This window comes from Oppia nitens, unplaced genomic scaffold, assembly GCF_028296485.1.
Source record: "Oppia nitens isolate AA-2021 unplaced genomic scaffold, nextdenovo-longstitch-racon4-pilon3 scaffold2_pilon_pilon_pilon, whole genome shotgun sequence".
Lineage (NCBI taxonomy): Eukaryota > Metazoa > Arthropoda > Arachnida > Sarcoptiformes > Oppiidae > Oppia > Oppia nitens.
Window position 1 is genome coordinate 2,910,627 of NW_026533210.1, and position 19,118 is coordinate 2,929,744.

Here is a 19,118-nt window from a genome sequence, read left to right on the forward strand (position 1 = left end):
ATTAATCGGTGTGAAACATAACTTTTCGCAAATATATCGCTAATATTACATTAAACAGCAAAATATTTTTTTTTGAGTACAAAAAAAATAAATATATACATAAAAAATTTCTACACATAAATAAATATAATACTTTTGGGAGACTCAAAAATTAAGACACATATTTGTTTTTGTATTGTACTGTAATGTTATGTATTTGACTATACTATTCAATATGTGTTGTGATTCACGTTTGCGCTAAAATATCAAACAATAATAATAATAATAATAATCTATAGGACAGGCAATTAGATAACACATGTGTGAATGAGTGAGTAACTGGCGTTTTTCAAGTCAATTGGCACCGATAGCACTGAAATACCACTCACATACGTATGTATGTATATAGCAGTATAAATAGATAGATATATAGCACTGGTATCACTTACAAAACAACACATACACCTCTCTCTCTCTCTCTCTCTCTCTCTCTCTCTCTCTCTCTCTCTCTCTCTCCCTCTTAAGCTATCATTAGATATTCAAAACCTCTTTTTTAACTTCAAGTGTTGTGTCTCTCAAGTCTTAAGTAGCAAAAGTTGGTTTTAACTTATTTTATTCATTGCCCGTAAAGCTGTTTCGGGGTGACATCACTTAAGGCTATTATCGATACACTTAAATGACATAAAAGTTATGGCATCAGAGGAGTTGTATAGTTGTCTCCCTCTCTCACCACGACTTTTCTTTCACTCATATCTTTTGAAATAAATATAATTTTTTTAAATATATATACAGTATATATCTATTGGTTTTGTTTTATTTTTGAGTACGGGTTGCGCGCACTCCTCATCAGTACTGATATATTATATATACACCAATACATTGATATGACAAACACGACAACAACAACCACAACAACAACAAGAAAAGTGATTTCTGTATATTAAGAAAAACAGAAGTCCTAAGCAAATGCTTAAATGAATAATTAATTATTAATAATATATATAAAAAAAAAGTTGAAGTGTTTTAAAAAGATCTTTTAATAATATGTACATTCAATTAGGGAAAGTTAGAGAAAAAATTCATTAATATATATCATATTAAATGCGAGAGACTTTCCTGTTGTTTAGTCTAAACATTAATCATAATTTCAATGACAGCTCTCATATTTGCCACAAAACAAACGTTTATTTTCTAATTTTGTTTATTATTTCCCCACAATTTTTTTTGTGACTGCGATATATATATATACATGTATATTGAATACAAGTTTTATGAAAGTTATTTTTTTATCTCATAGTAAAATAAAATTTATAATACAGTATAATATGAATATATATATATATATATATAATTTTTATATGGTGTACAGTATATTTACAATATAATATTGATAGCTTTATTTCTATTGCTATTTAAGTTTATATACACTTTTACTTTTGTTTATGTAAACATATTTTCTGTAGTATTGATAAATGTGTTTTATATTGAAAAACATGAACTTATTATAATATGATAAAAAAATTGTTGTATAGATACAGGGTAAAAATATTACAATTATTATTTTTAAAAGTTTAGTATATATATATAATTTATAATATAAATAGTATAAATAAATATTTAATAGTTTAAATTAGCCAAATCAAAATCTAAAGTTTTAATATTTTTACTGTATTTATCAAATTTAATAATATATAGAGAATATTTACAAATAATTTTCAAGATTTATTTGTCTATCAATAATAGTATTTCGAAATATTAATATATTTTGAAATAAACATTAAAAACATTTTATTGAAGTCAATGATAAAACTTTTTATATACAAATCTCTCTCTCTCTCTCTCTCTCTCTCTCTCTCTCTCTCTCTCTCTCTCTTTCTCTCAAACATTTATCTTTAACATTGGCTATAAAAAGGTTAGTTTAAAGGGGTTTGTTATCAAACGAGACTACTATTTAGATAACAATAATTTGTGCTGTTTTACAAAATAAAAGACATATTTGAAATTTATTTTATCTAAATTCAACATTTTTTTATATATAAATATATATCTAAAATAACAACATACTGTATATTTATAATACACTGTATATCTATACTTGAATGTTAAAGTATATAACAATATACAAATCGCGTGACAAAAATGTTATCTTAACAAATATATAAACTACAAAAATAATACCTATAATACAGTATATTTTTTAGATGAAACAAAAATTACAATTTGCAAATATTATTACTGTAAATATACAACATATATGCTTAAATTTGTTTAAAATATAAATTTACTTTATATATATACATATGTATATGTATATATATATATATGACAGAAATTTTTAAATTATTAATGTTATGACAACAAAATGTTTAAAATTACATATAAACAAAATTATTGTACAGTATATTGAATGTATATATGTTTTGCAACACAATGCTTAAACTATTCAACTTTTTAGGCTATAAATGCAATGTCTTTATATTTATATTTTCTTAATGAATTGTGATATTAAAGCTATACTGTACTGTATATATATATCACACAAATAAGATACTATTCCTTAAGAAAAAATACAACAAAACGGAGTGTATGGCTAACGACGACTAAATAGAACTCTCTCTCTCTCTCTCTCTCTCTTTCTCTCTCTCTCTCTCTCTCTCTCTCTCTCTCTCTCTCTCTGAGCTCAAGATTTGCCACATTTTTTACGGCCTGAAGAGTCCAAAAATTAAGTGATTTAACGCTTTAATTACAAACATATGAGACGTTTTTCTCATATATTACAGCATTCATTGACAATATTATATACAGAACAGACACTTACTTTCTGTTTGCTTAAAATATAAACTTTTTTGTCTCTCTTTCTCTCCCTTTAACCAAATGATGATTATTATTAGTATTATTTACCAAATAGACAGACACAACACACAACACCCCAAACATACAATGTGATGCTTAATGGGATGGTTGGATGTGATGTGGGATAGTTGGTTGTGGTCTCAAATAGCAAACCAAATACTCATTTTGTGGCTTATGTTTTGGTTTTTAATTTTGTCTTTCAAAAAAAACAGTGTAATGTATTTATGCGCCAAATTAACTATCATTCAAATGAATCGTTGCTTATATATAATGATTTTTGTTGTTGTTTTTATTATTATTATTATTTTAATCACAATCCCAAACAAACACACATAGATATTTAACTTATATAATATTTTTAAAATAATTTATAAATTATATACTGTATATGTTAAGTGTATATGTAAAACAATAATTTTCTCATAACAATATTTTTATTAATTATCATAAATGAAAATAACTATTTCAAATCTAACACTATGTAATTAGAAATATACAGTAGATATATATATTTTTTTCGCAAATTAACAAAATGTATTGTAAAATACAATGAAAATTAATATATATACACACAATCACTGATATCATTAAAACTACTACTTATACAGTAAATAAAATTGCATTTATATAAAGCAAAAAATGTTTTTTGTTTTGCACAGACAATGCTTTGCTAATGTTGTTGTTATCACTAAAAAAACTTATTATGAGGTGAATCTCAAATGATAAGTGTACCGCAACTTTAACAATAATAATAATATAAACATTTTATACATTTTATATTAAAAAAACATTATTATTATTATTATAGTATAGAAAATTACAGGTAAAAACTCATTATTATCAGCAATGATTGTAACAAATATAAGCATTGATTAAAAACCAACATTTTTTCTGGATTGAAGCCAAATATTATTTTTTATGTATGTCCTGTATAAACAGTATATATATATATAAATATATAAATTATATTTAAGTTATAATATAAATTTATATATTAAATAAATACATACATAAAAATAAAATATCCTTGCTTATTATTTAGGAAATTTCGTTACACTTTATTGATTAAAGCGTGTATAGTATTAAATGTAATAATTTCTTTCTCTGGCTCATTGCTATAGTTTATATATATACTGTATATATACTTATATTTTTGTTATTATTTCATATAAAAAAGTTTTATTTAAAATAGTTTTTTCCCTAAAATAATAAAAAAAAACAAAGTCAGGAAAATAAGATTTAAGATATGTTTTTCTATCCAAATGTTATTTTATATATTGATTTGCATTGAACTAAAACATAAAATATCTTATTTTTATTGATATATGATATAAAAAACAGAGTGAATGAGAGAGAGAGAGAGAGAGAGAGATAGAGAGAGAGAGAGAGAGAGAGAGAGAGTTAAACTAAATGTAAAGTATAGTAAATATTGTATGATTTTAAATTATATGCTTTTAAATTTTGCTACCAAATGGTTCAGTAATATATTATTTGATTATTGAATAATTTTATTAAATACAGTAAACGATATTTAGATAAACATAAAACTATTAATTTTAATACATTTAGTACTTTTCATTTAAATACTTAATTTTATTATTTTTATTTAATATATTAATACAGTAGTGGATATCTACTAGAAATGATGTAACATTTAAATTTTTATTTGAATTACTTTATGGTAATTTAATTATCACATGAAAAACATAAATATAAATTTTGTTTGAAAGAGCGAGAGATAGTCATTGAATTTTAATGAAATATTTTATCGGCTCATTATATATGCAAAAGTATTTAAGCAAATAATCACTAAATAATATCGAAATTTTCAATAAAAAAAAATAAAAACTAAAAATATTCAAAAGAAATTTATACTATTAGAAATAAAATTAAAATATTAGTAGTTAAAATTGAATTTATAAAAACTAGATTTTAATACTATATATATATATTATCATTGAAATAGTTTGCATATCAATGAATATATTACTAAAAAAAATTATCAACTTTTAATTTCGCAAAAAAATATAAAAGACATATTTGGGGACACAATGTTATGACATTTATTATTGTATAGTTTTTTTTATTGAAAAGTCAAATTACTTATAAAATTATCGACAAATATAACATTTTCAGTATTTATTTTGAATGACGACAATTGCCGACGCGATTTGTATCACAATATAGTTGAGATAATAATAATAATAAAAGTTTGTTTAAGTAAGTCTCTTATGCAAACAAATATTAGATATATTTTGCGATAACTATGAAAATAGTTTTCAATATTTTTTTATTAGATATGTTGTGACATTTGTTAAGAATACCTTTTTTATACCGAAAAAAATCTAACTAAATGTTTTATATTGTATTTATAATATGTTTGTCGCCAAATAATATATAGTTATTTAGAAATTTGTTGTTATCAGTAAATTTAAACTTGATTTAACTGTTTAACTCTATTATAATAAAAAATTAAACTATAGTAATATTACAATTTTCTTATATCACTTATATTTTTTCATTAACTAATTTATATAATGTTTTGTATTTAAAAAAAAACCAATTTAAATACAATAAATTGGGAAAAAACATTTGGTGACTGTTGTCTGATATATTGAAACTATAATTAACAAATCTTTTTATTATTAATATTATAACACATATTATCTCTTTGGATAATCAATTTTGTTGAACACAAAATTTGTAATTCATTAGACACTGACAATAATTAACTTCAGATAGTAATAATTATTGGAGAAAATTATATTTATATATTTTTGTATACAGTATATATAATACATACCTGTATATACTATAAGTTTTAAATTATATAAAATCCTATGAGAGGACAGGTGTGAGAGGTATACAGACAGACATACTGTAAGCAATGGTTAGCAAAAAGGTAATGCATTTGCAAAAAGATTGTACTTTTCTCATGTCATGAATTTCCTGCTAATAGATATCAATCGCCGACAATTCAGTCCACAACAAGAAGTAAAAAACAAATTCAGAAAAAAAAAGTTTTCTGTTTATTACCATTGAAAATAAAAATAAAAATTCAAATGATTTTTGATAACATTTAAAAAAATACTCATAAAAATTCTGGTTCTCTATCGTATAGTCTCTCTCTCTCTCTCTCTCTCTCTCTCTCTCTCTCTCTCTCTCTCTCTCTCTCTCTCTCTCTCTCTCTCTCTCTCTTTGGACTTAAACTCATAAAATATATAATATTGTGGAAGTGTTGCATTTGTAATGTGATTTAAGACATACACACATTTGTCTCATAAATGGTATCACAAACTATATCTCAATACATCAAGTTTATGGTCATAATTTGTATTTAAATTATAGGCGATAATCAATAATCCTGGTGTGCATGACATGAATGGTCAACACTATAAGTTACAAAATGCTTAAATAGCTTGTCGTTTACTTATTTAAAATAATCTAAATGTATATAAATATATGTTTAGTATAAATATTATTTATTCAAATATTGTTACCACAAATAAAGATAGTAATCATTGGCAATATTTTTTTTAAAAAAACTTTTTAAAACATGTATCTATTGATAAAATAAATTGACATAACTTGCCTTTGACTCAACCGTCCTCTCAGAGCACAGTTATATTGAATGCAATGCGAAAAACTCAAATCAGATTTAGGACACAAAACACTGTATATATATACACTTTATATACACATATTTATATTATATGACAAAAAACTTATCATTAAATCTGTGGTCCCAAACATATAACAAAAAACAAAACGAGAGATTGACTTATAGGGATAGACAGATATACCCGAAAACTTTTTTTTATTATATATAAGTTTTTGTTGCGGTTTTTCACAAAAAAAATATATTTTAAAAGTATATTTTATCGAATTTTTAGTTTTTTTTGTTTATACAAACCAATGATTGACTTAATTGATAGACTTATTATTTTATTGCCGCAAATGCTATATACTTTTTTTTTAATGTAATGTTTTTAATCTATAAAAGTGTAGTATACTGTATATATTATATACATACAAAAAAATCATTATCCAATCATTTTGATTACTGAAAATTTTGTCAAAAATGTCTTAATTTTGTTATGAAAATTATGATTGATTGGATAAAATCTAAAACTTAATGTTTGCTATTTAAAAACAAGTATTTATATTCAGTAATAAATACACAATATATTTAAAAGTAAAACTTTTTTTTTTTAATTTAACACTTATTTTCTATTATAAACAAATAAAAATAATTAAATAGTTTTATTATTAACTTAGAACTGTAAATATCTAAAACTAATATTTTTAAATTGATTTTATTAATAACATTTTTTCTACTAAAAAATATATTAAATTAGTTTTTTTAAAATAAATAGTTATTATATGATTAATCTATTTAGTAATATTGAATTTCTAATTAATGCTATTACTGTATATTGTTTTTATGTGATTAAAATTATGAATAAATCTGATAACATTTTGTGACATTTTATGATCAATAAATAATAAATTGATAATTTGTTAAAAATTTTATCTTGATTATCTATATACAAATAAAAACAACAATAATTATATTGCTAAAATAAATAGTTGTAATTAATGTATTTTAAAATTAAAGTAAAATGTTATTAAATTAGTGTCTTGTCTTTTTATCACTATAATTGACAGATAAATACAACAATTTATCAAATATTATCCAACTTAAAATCATCAATAAATATATAGTATATAAATATTTTTTTTTTAAATTTTTAAATAAGATAATTGAGTTAACAATTTATATGATAATAACAAAACAGTGTATACATAATAATATTGTAATAATATTTTTTTTTGTGTCTAGAAATCAATTCTATTTTATTTATTAAATTATCTAAAATATACTAATAATAATAACAAACTTCACTTTAATCAAATATTTTATTTTTTTAATCATTTATAACATTAAATTAAGTAAATATACAAAATTGATTAAATAAACATATTTGGCATTTAAATTAAGTTTGCATTCAAATAATTGCATCATTTGTTTGATTTTAATCATTTTAAGACTAATTTTTCTACGAAAATTATAATTAATTTACGTGTTTTGATTTAAAAATCAAATTTATACAATAATTGGCAAATAGTAGTAATTTGGCATTAAATCGATGATAAATATAATAAATTATAAAAATGATTTTGAAAACAATAAATTATATAATTAAAAAAAAATATTTGTGAAAATGCTATTTAAATACAAGATATTTAAATAAATTAATATTTACATAAAATATTTAAAAATTAATATCAAAGATATTAAAATAGTAAAAAATTGAGTGTAAATAATGTATAAAAAATTACAGATGATTTTTTAAAGATGATATAATTAAAAACTTATATAAATTTTATCAATGGGTGTCAACAGTGTGCACCTGTACCTGAGCCAACACATTATTAGGCACTTCAAGAATAGTTGATGGCATAGGTTTCGGTGGTTTGACAATTGATTGACAGACCAGTGATGGCGATGAAGTTCTCGACGATGAGTTAGTTGCGTCTGACTGTGAACTCGTATTTAAGAGTCGAGTCCTATCTCTGCCAACGAGTAACGGTTCGTTATATGTGGGTCCGGCCAACTCAGAGTCTTCATGGGGTGTCATTGTTGAATAGCCGTGATCCGAGTCGCCGCCTGGTCTACGATAGCCAGCGTTTATGCGATACGGTGACACTTGAGCGGCGTTTTCAAAACTGGCCAAAACTACAACATTGTTTGGCACAATGGCAGGTGCGATGTCATCTTGAGGATCGTTATCGTCAAAATCATTATCTAAATGTAAAGGATTGACACCATTATCGGTGATAGATGTTATATAATGTGGGCCGTGACGTGTGGAGTGATAGCGATAACAATATACGGATAGAGCTAACACCACAAAGCAAATCATGATACCACCAGCAACAGGACCGACGGGTGCACTACCCATAGGCATGTAATCGTCGTGTGCTAACATCATATCAGAAATCTCATCCGGATATGGAGTTTTGGCACCAAGAATGCCACCAAAACAACGATTCTGATTATTACAATAGGGATTCTTTAACGGTGTCTCTCCGTTACGATCCAATTGACACCATTCGCAACCCATAAGACCCTGACATTCACTAAAAGAACAAAAAATTATATATTAATTATAATTAAAACAATAATTTTGACTTAAAATCTTACTTTTCTGATTTCTTTTCATAGCAACTGATATCAAAACATTTCTTAATCGATTCCAACGTATGCTTCATCACTGGCACTGGTCTTACAGAATCGGTAATTGGTGGACAACTGGGATTTCGGTCCTCTTCGTCAAACAATTGTCCGGTACATAAATTCAATTCTAATGGACATTCGCACGGACACTCACAATCAGTTTGTTCCATACGGTGACAATTGAGACATAATCGATCAGTCTATATGAAGAGATAAAAATATTATAAGTAAAACCTATTATTTTATGGAAAATTAATATTCAAACCATAGAACAGGGACAGAATGCTGCCATTGAATCACACGTGTGGTTCACTATACCAATGAATATATTGGAATCGCTGACCGATGCTATCAAATATTTGCCGCAATCATGTATTGAGTTTGTTAGGACACCCGTTAAGCTCGTATTAAACTAAATTAGATTTAACAGAAAAAATAGTTAATTTAAACTAAACTTTAAACTAGAAATCAATTAATACATTATAAAATCGTTGAATAGTTCTGTCAGCAAAACTATTGCAAACAGTCTTCTTAACGAATAACTTATTATGAAGTAAATCATTGGCCACTAAGGGTTCCTTATGAGTAATGTGTTGTTGTTCAATAGGTGCCAATTGGATGGGCTCAACAAGTGATGGATGAGCTATTAGATAGCCCTTGTCATCCATTATAAAACATCTAACTTGTTGTGAGCGACAAAATGAGCCCAAATTTGTTTGAAGAAAACTATGAAAATAGCCTAAAGTAAAGTCCATTGCGATTACGGCCACAGTATTCCTTGTGTTAGTATTAGTATCAGATTTGTAGCCCTCTATCACATGACTTATAGTAACTATATATCCGGCACCACCAACATCGAGATATGGGGCCGTAAATACTACTTTTCCCGGATTAAGAACCGCTTTAGTGTACCACTCTCTTCGTGTTGGATCAAATGATTTATCAATGAGAGCTCCGGGATATAACAAGAATACACCATTTGGTGTCGTTATGTACTTTCTCACAATAAACTTTGACATTTCACTCGATTCTAGTAGTGTTTTCCATAAAGGTATGACACCAGTGATGACATGAACTTCACCTCTAATAGTGCTCTTTAAAAACAAACGAAAAATCAAATCATTAAATGAAAATACTTTATAAAATTAATTATAAAAAACAATTACTTTAAATCCAGGATTAGCTATTAGTTTAGTATTATCATTGAGATAAGCCATATATCTTTGAACAACATGAGTGGTTTCTTCTTGCATATCGTTAGCAAATGGAGATAAAAATGCTTTTGAAGGTATAAATAGAGTCGCAGTTTCTATTGATAATTAAAATAAAATTTTAAAAAAAATTATGTTAAACTAAAATGTGCTTAAAAACAAAAACCATACCAATAGTTGCTAATTGTTTGAAATGACGGCATAGTATGGATGGATTTGCATTGAGATCTAATCGATGATAAGTAAAATGAATATCTTTGGCCAACGGAGCAGTTATACTGTGTTTTCTATCGTGTGTTTTGAACGACGCGATCACTACTATATAAGGCGACGATAATACACGTCTCCACTGATATGTTATATGAGTTTTGTTATTGAAGTTGACTTTAATTGTTTCAATGCCCTCATTGTTAGCTAACATTGACTTTTTTATGACATCAAATCCAGGAATTTGTTCAAAATGTTCAATACTTGTATGAATTATCTGATCGTGTGTTTGCCGATTGGGTGGACTAAATAGTGGGTGATGTATAGCAATGCCATGTGTTTTCTCAATCAGAAAGGCATACGAGTCGTCAGATGACACATATTGTATGATATCTTCGGCTAAATCTGCTAAAGATATGTCGAGACCAACCACTCCTATGAGTTGTCCCCTATGAATGACTGATTTGCTAACCGATATGTGAACATCTATTGTGTAGAAATTATTTTTTAAATGTTTATCAATAAATTCTTAAATTCTTAATTAAATATCTATTTTAATCAGAAAATCAATTGATTTCATGACCAATCATATTACGGTTCATTATATCATCATAAATGTAATAATAAGTTTTAAAAAAAATAAAAATATAAAACAAACCTTTACTAATAGCATCCCAATAGGGAAGCGATATATAAACAGATGAATGTGTGGGTCGGGTAAGCACTGAATAAATGCCACTCAATGTAAAACTCAAGTTATCGGTAGAGTTGACGGCTACCATCATTCCCGGCTTTTTTTAAGTAGGAAATAATGCAAAAAATTAATTAATATCAATACTATTGGTATAATTTAATTATTAAATTACCCTAATTTTGAAGGGATCGGGAGATAAAACATTAAATTTTTGAAAATTCATTTCAGCGATCTCTCGAAGAAAATCCATTTCATACATAACAGGCTTCGTGTCATCGATTAATGCATAGGAATTGATGACAAATGAATAGTTATTATCGTAGGCTTTGTTTATCTCATTGGCGATCACTTCCATAACAAGACGTGCGTCTGTAAGTGCAGTCAATAGACCACGACTTATGTAAACAATAAGAGCTTCGGATGGACTCTCATTATCTAATAATTAGAAATAAAAATAATAAATATTAATATTTTAATACATTGACTAAAATCTTTATCAAATACCTTTGATGTCTTCAAAAGTGTTGGCAAGCATTTCAAATGCATTTTTCAAACCCAATACATGATTAGTGTTTTCATTAGTTCGCTGAAGTCCATCAATGAATCGTTGAAATTGATATTTGGTTTCGTAGTTAGCATTTGCCAGCCTTTTGGTCAAACATGAGTCGCTTATAGGATAATGAATATCACTGGACACCGAAATAAGTCCTATTTTATCATTTAATGACAACGAATTAAGTATATATTTGGCGATAGCCTTAGCAATTGCCAATTGGTGTGCTGTCAGAGCAGATCCTCTGTCGATAACCAGCAATATATTCTTGGATTGTGGCAAAACTGTTGCCATATAAATATCGCGATGTCTTTGAAGCGTGTCTTCATTGTAGACATCATTATACACTAATTTATTTGCTTTAAAATAAAAATTATTTATTAATAGTTGATTAAAATAAACCTACAGATAATAAAATAAAAAACTAATTACCAAAACTATTGAAATCATTTATATCATTAAACACATCATTAGTGTGACAACTATTAGGTAACGGTAAATATGCCGGGAATTCCGTGTGTAGACCCCAAATAGATATGAAGTATTGCCACTTAATATTTGGCCAAATGTCCAGATTTGCCCGATACTGTTCCGTCAAATTAATTCCCGGCGAAAATGAACCATCGGTCACACCGTTCGGTACCGAATCACAGGCCGTAGCTTTTGTTATCTGTGTATTAAAGTGGCCGTCAAAATGCATGACTGCGTGTAATCGTTGGTCACAACATGGCCTCAATGTCTTTATTTCGTCGCCCTTTAAGTAAATCTGAAACAACTCTTTCACTCTTTCGGAAGTCTCCTCTAAAACGGCTGACAAGTCCTCTAATTTCTTAGTCATCTAAATCGGTGGACAGACATTAGTATCATCTAATAAATCATTTATAATTTCAAACCTTTTGGGTGATATCGGACACAATATCATTAAACTGTATGTCATGTGTGACTGAATTAACGGTACGGTAGATGTGTTGGAGGTGTGCGACACCCAACTCATGATTGACCGCCAATTGGAGCCAATGTTTCATTTGGTCCGAAACCGATGATAGACGTCGCTCGACATCACCGCCGATGGTCTCCGAGTGATGAACACCAACGAGTGAGACAACTATCGTAAACCAACAAACAATAAACATCTTGAGTAGTGAGCCGTTGTTGTTGTCGTTATCCTATCATTAAATCTTTGGTCACATATTGTTGTTAATCTTTATTTTGTCATCAAATGTTGTAATTAATTGATTGACTAATTGTTGGCATTGTTTTTGTTGAATAGCCTATTGAATGGTAAAAACAATATATAATTAAAATTAATAATAACAACAACAACAACACTGTCTATAATAAGTTTAATAATAATTTTAATGTTTATTACAATTCAATTCAATTGACTATTAATAACATATAAAGTGTATTATTATATCAATACTTATTTCTAATGTAATAAAAGTTTATTGTACTGTAATATAGTGTGTAATGGCTGTCCCTATTGTCTCTACAGTAAAGTAAAACATTATGTATACATAAATTACGTCAACAAATATTTTTTTAAAAATATAATATTATAAATGAGTTGAATGTTATGAGTATTAGTATTATTAGAACTTTTAGAAGTAATTATTGAATCATTTGATGAAATCCTTTGATTTTTTTCAAAACTGATTGTCATTTTGTCTGTCGTTATCTTCTTCTCGACTCTTCTTTTGTTTTATTCATTAGATTATTGAATAGAAAATAATAAATTGATTTACAATTGACTCACAAAACAAAAACACAATAATTGTATTGAAATTTAATTCAATTTAAAAAAAAATTATTATTATATATAGTTTTGTTGTTATAATTAATTAGTTATTATATAATAACTAATTAATTAATTAATTTTCATTTAATTTTATTTAAAAAAAAAACAATTTTTTTTAAAATCATTTATTTTGTAGAAAATTAGTATTATTTTTATCTCTATTTTGTTGTTTGTCTACAATTATATATTGAAATACTAATCAAAAATACTTGAATATCATATATGATATGATTATTATATTGTTTATTGAGATTTGACACATCCCTGAGCTTTACCTATATGTGCGGCACTATTATTAATTAAAATACATTTATAGCATTATTTTTATTACTATTTATTATAACTAACCTATTAATCACATAATTAATTATCTATAAATTATTATAGTATATAAATATACGGTTTATTTCTATATAAAAATTATTATATATATATATATATATATTTATTTATTTTTTTTTAATTGTCATTTTAATGTAATAATACTATTAGATAAAAATTAACTAATAAATTATAAATTAACTAATAAATAATTTATTAGTTTATATAACAAATAAAACAAAAATTATAATATAAATATTTAATTAAAAATAATTTTTTACAATTATTGTTTTATAATATACAAAAAATAAAATAAAAAATAATATAAATTATATGTTTGCACATGCTTAAAAAAAATATTTATATAATTTAACACATTTTTATTAGCATAATAATAATAATAATAATGTATTTTATTAATATTTATTTAATACAATTTTATAATAAATTTATATTAAAATGTTTGAAAATATTATATTATTAGCTATATTTGCATTTGAATTGATTTTATGTCAACCGAATCGCTATAGAGAAATGCCGAGTATGTGTTTGTTATCTAAATATATTGATTTATATAATTACTATTTAATATCAATTTTATTGTTAAATTTAAAATTAAAAAAATATTTTTTAATATATACCAAAAAAAGGTGAACCTACCGGTGCCGCCAATAGTCAAAGTGTTTTGGGTAAAGGTCTCTATGAATGCGACAAAAATTCATTTTTTGATGCTATTGTGCGATCAATTGAGGGCCAACAGGAGTACCATCAGTGCAACTCATTTAAGGTCAGAAAACGGGATGAAATGGTCTATGGATTAAAAAGAGGACGATATATACCACTCAATTCATATGGATTTTCAGCACTGCTTGACAGCAACGGTAAGGACTATTTGTCAGTCAAAGTTAAATGTTTTTTTTGTGGACATTTATTGATGACATACAGGTGCTGAACACTTCATACGTATGGGCGCTATAATAGGTGGTGAGTGCGACGATTCGCCTATTTTTCTCCAGAATCTAATGGTTATGTCCAACGGTTCCTGTGATTCAGCAAATGGTGTCTCACAATTGCATTCAGTTTCGGCCAATTATGTCATACAAGGCAAGTGCTATTCTACCTGTTCTGGTGAAGCAACAGTTGACTACTGGCCCGGAAAAACTAATTAATATTGTATTTAAGTATTTAATTGTATTTATTTATTAAATTATTAATTGTAATAATTATAAATTATTTATTTTAATGATTATTGTATGTAAAATGCATGAAAATTGATTTTAAAGTAATTTTAATGTATTCATACAGTATTATGTATATATAATTTTTAAAATATTTTTAATTTACACGTTAATAACAAAAATTAATAAAATTAAATTAAACTATAAAATATGTACAGATTTTAAGGACTAATTTAGAATAATAGATCTAGTACAAATACTAATAGTAATAAAAAAATTACAAGTTATAGCACATGTTTTATTGCAAATTTTCTAAATTTAGATTAATATAGTTTGAAAATATAATTAGTATAATTTCATTGACATAATTTTTTACAACTATTTAGTTATTTAAAATTTATATTATTGCAGTAAATTTAGTAAATTATGATGGTTAATTTAAAAATTGAATGATATCATATTTAAAAAAATATCTTAAATAATAAAGTTTGGATTATAGGGTATGTTATCTGAGATAGTGCTAACACTTTTGTTCAATTCATTTACTCTAACGGTTTCTAAATTATCCAATCGTTTCAACATTAATAAGAATATAATTGAGAGCACTGTTAGCATAATTTCGGATACGATTAGGAGTTTCCGGGGAATACTTAAGTCAAATATATTGACGACTCCATGAAATATCACAATCCATATGATAAGCAATATTAAGAATATCAGTGTTTGATTTAATTTCTCCTCAATTACTGAATAAATGCCAAATGTTATAATACTGTAGAGTATTAGTAGAAATGCCAATACTATTAGTCCATTAATTTCTAGGATTAATTAATTAAGTAATTGAAATAATATTTTTTTAGTTCAGATAATTAATTTTTTAGTATTATTATTATTATTATTACTATATTATAATATACAATATATTAGATTATAAATCATTTTACTTTAATATAAATATTATAATTTATAATTAATTTAATACATTTTTTAGTACTTACTTGAATTCCATAGTGTATTGTCATCATAATAGTCATCAATAATTATGGGTTCAGTAGTATTATGTTTATCCAGAGTTTCCTCAAAAATATGACTCAAAAACAGTGTAAACGATGTCAATGTCGACAGTGTCAAAATCTGAACAAATATTAGTGAATATTTCATAAAAACAAACTTATTGTACATTTTTTTATTTAATCTTAATATTTTCAATTAACAAAATCAAATGCAAATGAGTCGTCTAAATATAAATAACTTCGAATTTATGCAAATTTAAATAATAGATGTATTGAGACAACTCGGAATAAGATTAATATTATTATTATTAATAATAATAATACTATGAAATAACTTTGAGGTTAAGGGCAATGGCATTATACTAACTATTATATTGATTATTTCATATGTTTTCCTATTGAGAATATAATGAACTTAAGAATATTCTGAATATTATATTTCAAACCAACATTCACTTCCCCATAAAGTTTGTGAATACTTTATTTTGAATATTGATTTGACAATTCAATGACATTCAATATATTGTACATATTTTCAGTGGTATATCATATACAGTATAATCACATGAAAATCAATAGTATGGGTTATCATACTGTCAATGAAAATTTTATAAACTATACAAACATTTACTGTACATTATGTTTATATTTAAATATCTAAAAATATAACATTTTGTATTGGACTTTTTATAATAATAATAATACAAATAATTTATTGTTTTTTGAGATTATAAAAACTTATCAACACTAACATAAAATTATATTAACAAAAATTATTAAAATTTAATACTTTTATTTTTAAATAAAATAATAGTAATAACAATCAAAATATAACATTATATCAAATAATATATCATTAATCCATTGATAAATAACAGAATAATAATAATACTAATAAATCAAATAATTACAAAAATTTTTTGATATGTATTTAGTAAACATTGATTTGATTTTTAAAAATTCATTTATTACTAAAAATGACTGGAATTATTAATAATTAACTAATAATTAACTAATTAAAAAAAATTGTAGAAATCTATTTGACTGGTGCGGGAACATTGGCCGCAAACTCGCCCAACATATTGCCCGCCGGGTTATAGTTGGCCACAACAAAGATCTTTCCCGTTCGGGTGCGGGCTTTAGCCACACCTAACTCTTCGCTCTCTTTCCAAACTACTTGTGTAAAGTGACCTAAAAAATATATTATATTAAAAAATAATATATAAATTATTTTTAAAAGTTATCTATTGATATAATGTTTTAATTAATATACTAGTAATTTAAACACACAAATAAAATTATTAAAGCGAGACTGAAAATAAAACTAAATATCTAATTCAAACATTTATCTAATTAATTAAACATTGATTTTTTATGTGTTGCGATAAAAACTCATACAGTATTTACACATTATTTAATATATCACACATCAAGAGTCACACATCACATAATGTATTAATAAAAATGAAAAACTAATTGACATTTATGCGACTTTGCTTATCATAATAGGCATTGGTTTATGTATTGTTTGTGTGTAAATATCTAAAGTTTATGAAAACATCTATAAATAACTTTGTGTATAATGGGTAAGGTATGGTTAACGATATGCCATACCTGATTTCAATGAGCTAGGCTCTTTTCCAAACGTATGGTCCTTGATCTCGGCATACCAATTATCAACTGGGTCGCGGCCTATAATCATATATATATAGTTATAATTATAGATTTTTATGGAAAAAATATATTGAATATCACTTATATTTAAAAAATAATAAATTAATTTATCAATCATTTAGTTTTTTTTAGATACAATAATAACTTACCGGCAATTTTGAAGTTAGGATTAGACGACCATTTCATGAATATATTTTCGCCATAAGTATTATGAGGTCTGTGCTCCATTGTGTCGTTGGCAGCGATATGGTTGGCCCACTCCTGTGCATAATCCATGAGCTGTTTCCAAAAAAAATACAGTATATTATTTAATAAAACAATTCATTATCAATAAGATAACTAAAACACTATTAGGACTGACTTTTTTCGACAGTTTCAATGGTTTGACGCCATGTTTTTCCCGATAATGATTGTGCCATTTGAGACAGTCTTCGGCAAACTCTTTGTCATCGTCTGTGGGCTCCGAATGCAGTTCACTGGTCGACGATTTGATGGCAACTGTTGGCTGACTGTTGCTGTTGTCGTCGCCACTACTCTTCTTGTGCTTGTCTTTTGATTTTCCCTTAAAGAATGACTTAAACTTTTCAGTGAATCCATCGTCAGATGATGAAGAAGACGACGCAGAACCGGACCGTGACTTACGGTTTTCAATGGCTATCTTGTGGTCTGAATCCAGTTTTAAGTCATCAAAATTATCGACAATAGTCGATGTCTTGCCATCACTGGATGTGATTGTCTTCTTGACGGTTGTCATTCTGGCCCCTTGAGTCACATTCTGCTTCTGAATTGTACGTCTTGTCGTCGTTTTCTTTATAATAGTCCTCTCAATGCCGTCTTCGCCAATAATTTTCTCTTCGGTGACCACAACGTCTTCGCTTTGCTCTTCATTTCCTGTTTTTCCGCCAAATTCGTCGATTTTCTTAGTTTTAAACATTTTTTTCAATTTTTTCTTTTTCAATATATATATATATATATATATATATAAATATATATGAAATGAAGATTTATATAAAAATTCTATTTATATTAAAAGTGTTAAATAAATAAATAACAATTGAATAATAAACTTATTTATTCAGAAACACACATTTAGACAATTAATATATTTTGTTTTAATATTATATAAACTGCAAGTAATTGTCTGATGTGTTGTTGATTGCTTAAGACCAGAGAAAAGTTGTGTTAAATTTGATGATAAAAAAATTTAGTGATAATATTGTGTTTTCTCTATAAAATATAATAATAATTAAGTGGTTTGTTAGGCCTATGAGATAACGTTGCCCGAGAAATGTCACATAGACTACAATATTAGTTAAATATATTGAAAATTATTGTAAATATGATGAATACAACTGTTATTCAGTTATTATCAGTGTTTTTTGCTGTTGTAATTGGA

General features: G+C 25.6%; 3 protein-coding genes across 3 annotated transcripts; 1 reads left to right on the forward strand and 2 right to left on the reverse strand.

Annotated features, from left to right (window-relative positions):
• Positions 1-8,222: 8,222 nt before the first annotated feature.
• On the reverse strand, positions 8,223-13,181 carry LOC128955600 (VWFA and cache domain-containing protein 1-like). The gene is made up of 12 exons (XM_054301274.1): positions 13,162-13,181; positions 12,632-13,009; positions 12,171-12,576; positions 11,690-12,097; positions 11,358-11,620; positions 11,150-11,282; positions 10,456-10,977; positions 10,240-10,382; positions 9,553-10,167; positions 9,339-9,485; positions 9,041-9,273; positions 8,223-8,976 (listed from the first exon to the last, which is right to left on the reverse strand). Exons 2-12 carry the CDS (start codon positions 12,869-12,871, stop codon positions 8,223-8,225), a joined length of 3,864 nt encoding a protein of 1,287 aa, XP_054157249.1. The 5' UTR covers positions 12,872-13,009; positions 13,162-13,181.
• Positions 13,182-14,391: 1,210 nt separating this feature from the next.
• Positions 14,392-15,026, forward strand: LOC128955601 (uncharacterized). The gene is made up of 3 exons (XM_054301275.1): positions 14,392-14,398; positions 14,508-14,738; positions 14,803-15,026. The coding sequence occupies exons 1-3, from the start codon at positions 14,392-14,394 to the stop codon at positions 15,024-15,026; spliced, it is 462 nt and encodes a 153-aa protein (XP_054157250.1).
• Positions 15,027-17,008: 1,982 nt separating this feature from the next.
• Positions 17,009-18,669, reverse strand: LOC128955233 (uncharacterized). Its single transcript, XM_054300882.1, has 4 exons — positions 18,084-18,669; positions 17,872-18,001; positions 17,663-17,740; positions 17,009-17,239 (listed from the first exon to the last, which is right to left on the reverse strand). Exons 1-4 carry the CDS (start codon positions 18,654-18,656, stop codon positions 17,085-17,087), a joined length of 936 nt encoding a protein of 311 aa, XP_054156857.1. The 5' UTR covers positions 18,657-18,669; the 3' UTR covers positions 17,009-17,084.
• Positions 18,670-19,118: the final 449 nt, after the last annotated feature.

Excerpts from the sequence above, each read along its gene's own strand:
- LOC128955600 (XM_054301274.1), bottom strand. The coding sequence starts at position 12,871 with ATGTTTATTGTTTGTTGGTTTACGATAGTTGTCTCACTCGTTGGTGTT. Across the intron at positions 12,098-12,170 it reads AAATGATTTCAATAGTTTTG|CAAATAAATTAGTGTATAAT; the intron begins GTAATTAGTTTT and ends TTTATTTTAAAG. Across the intron at positions 10,978-11,149 it reads TTGGGATGCTATTAGTAAAG|ATGTTCACATATCGGTTAGC; the intron begins GTTTGTTTTATA and ends TCTACACAATAG.
- LOC128955601 (XM_054301275.1), top strand. Across the intron at positions 14,739-14,802 it reads AGCACTGCTTGACAGCAACG|GTGCTGAACACTTCATACGT; the intron begins GTAAGGACTATT and ends GATGACATACAG.
- LOC128955233 (XM_054300882.1), bottom strand. The coding sequence starts at position 18,656 with ATGTTTAAAACTAAGAAAATCGACGAATTTGGCGGAAAAACAGGAAAT. Across the intron at positions 18,002-18,083 it reads CATTGAAACTGTCGAAAAAA|CTCATGGATTATGCACAGGA; the intron begins GTCAGTCCTAAT and ends TTTTGGAAACAG. Across the intron at positions 17,240-17,662 it reads GCCTAGCTCATTGAAATCAG|GTCACTTTACACAAGTAGTT; the intron begins GTATGGCATATC and ends TATATTTTTTAG.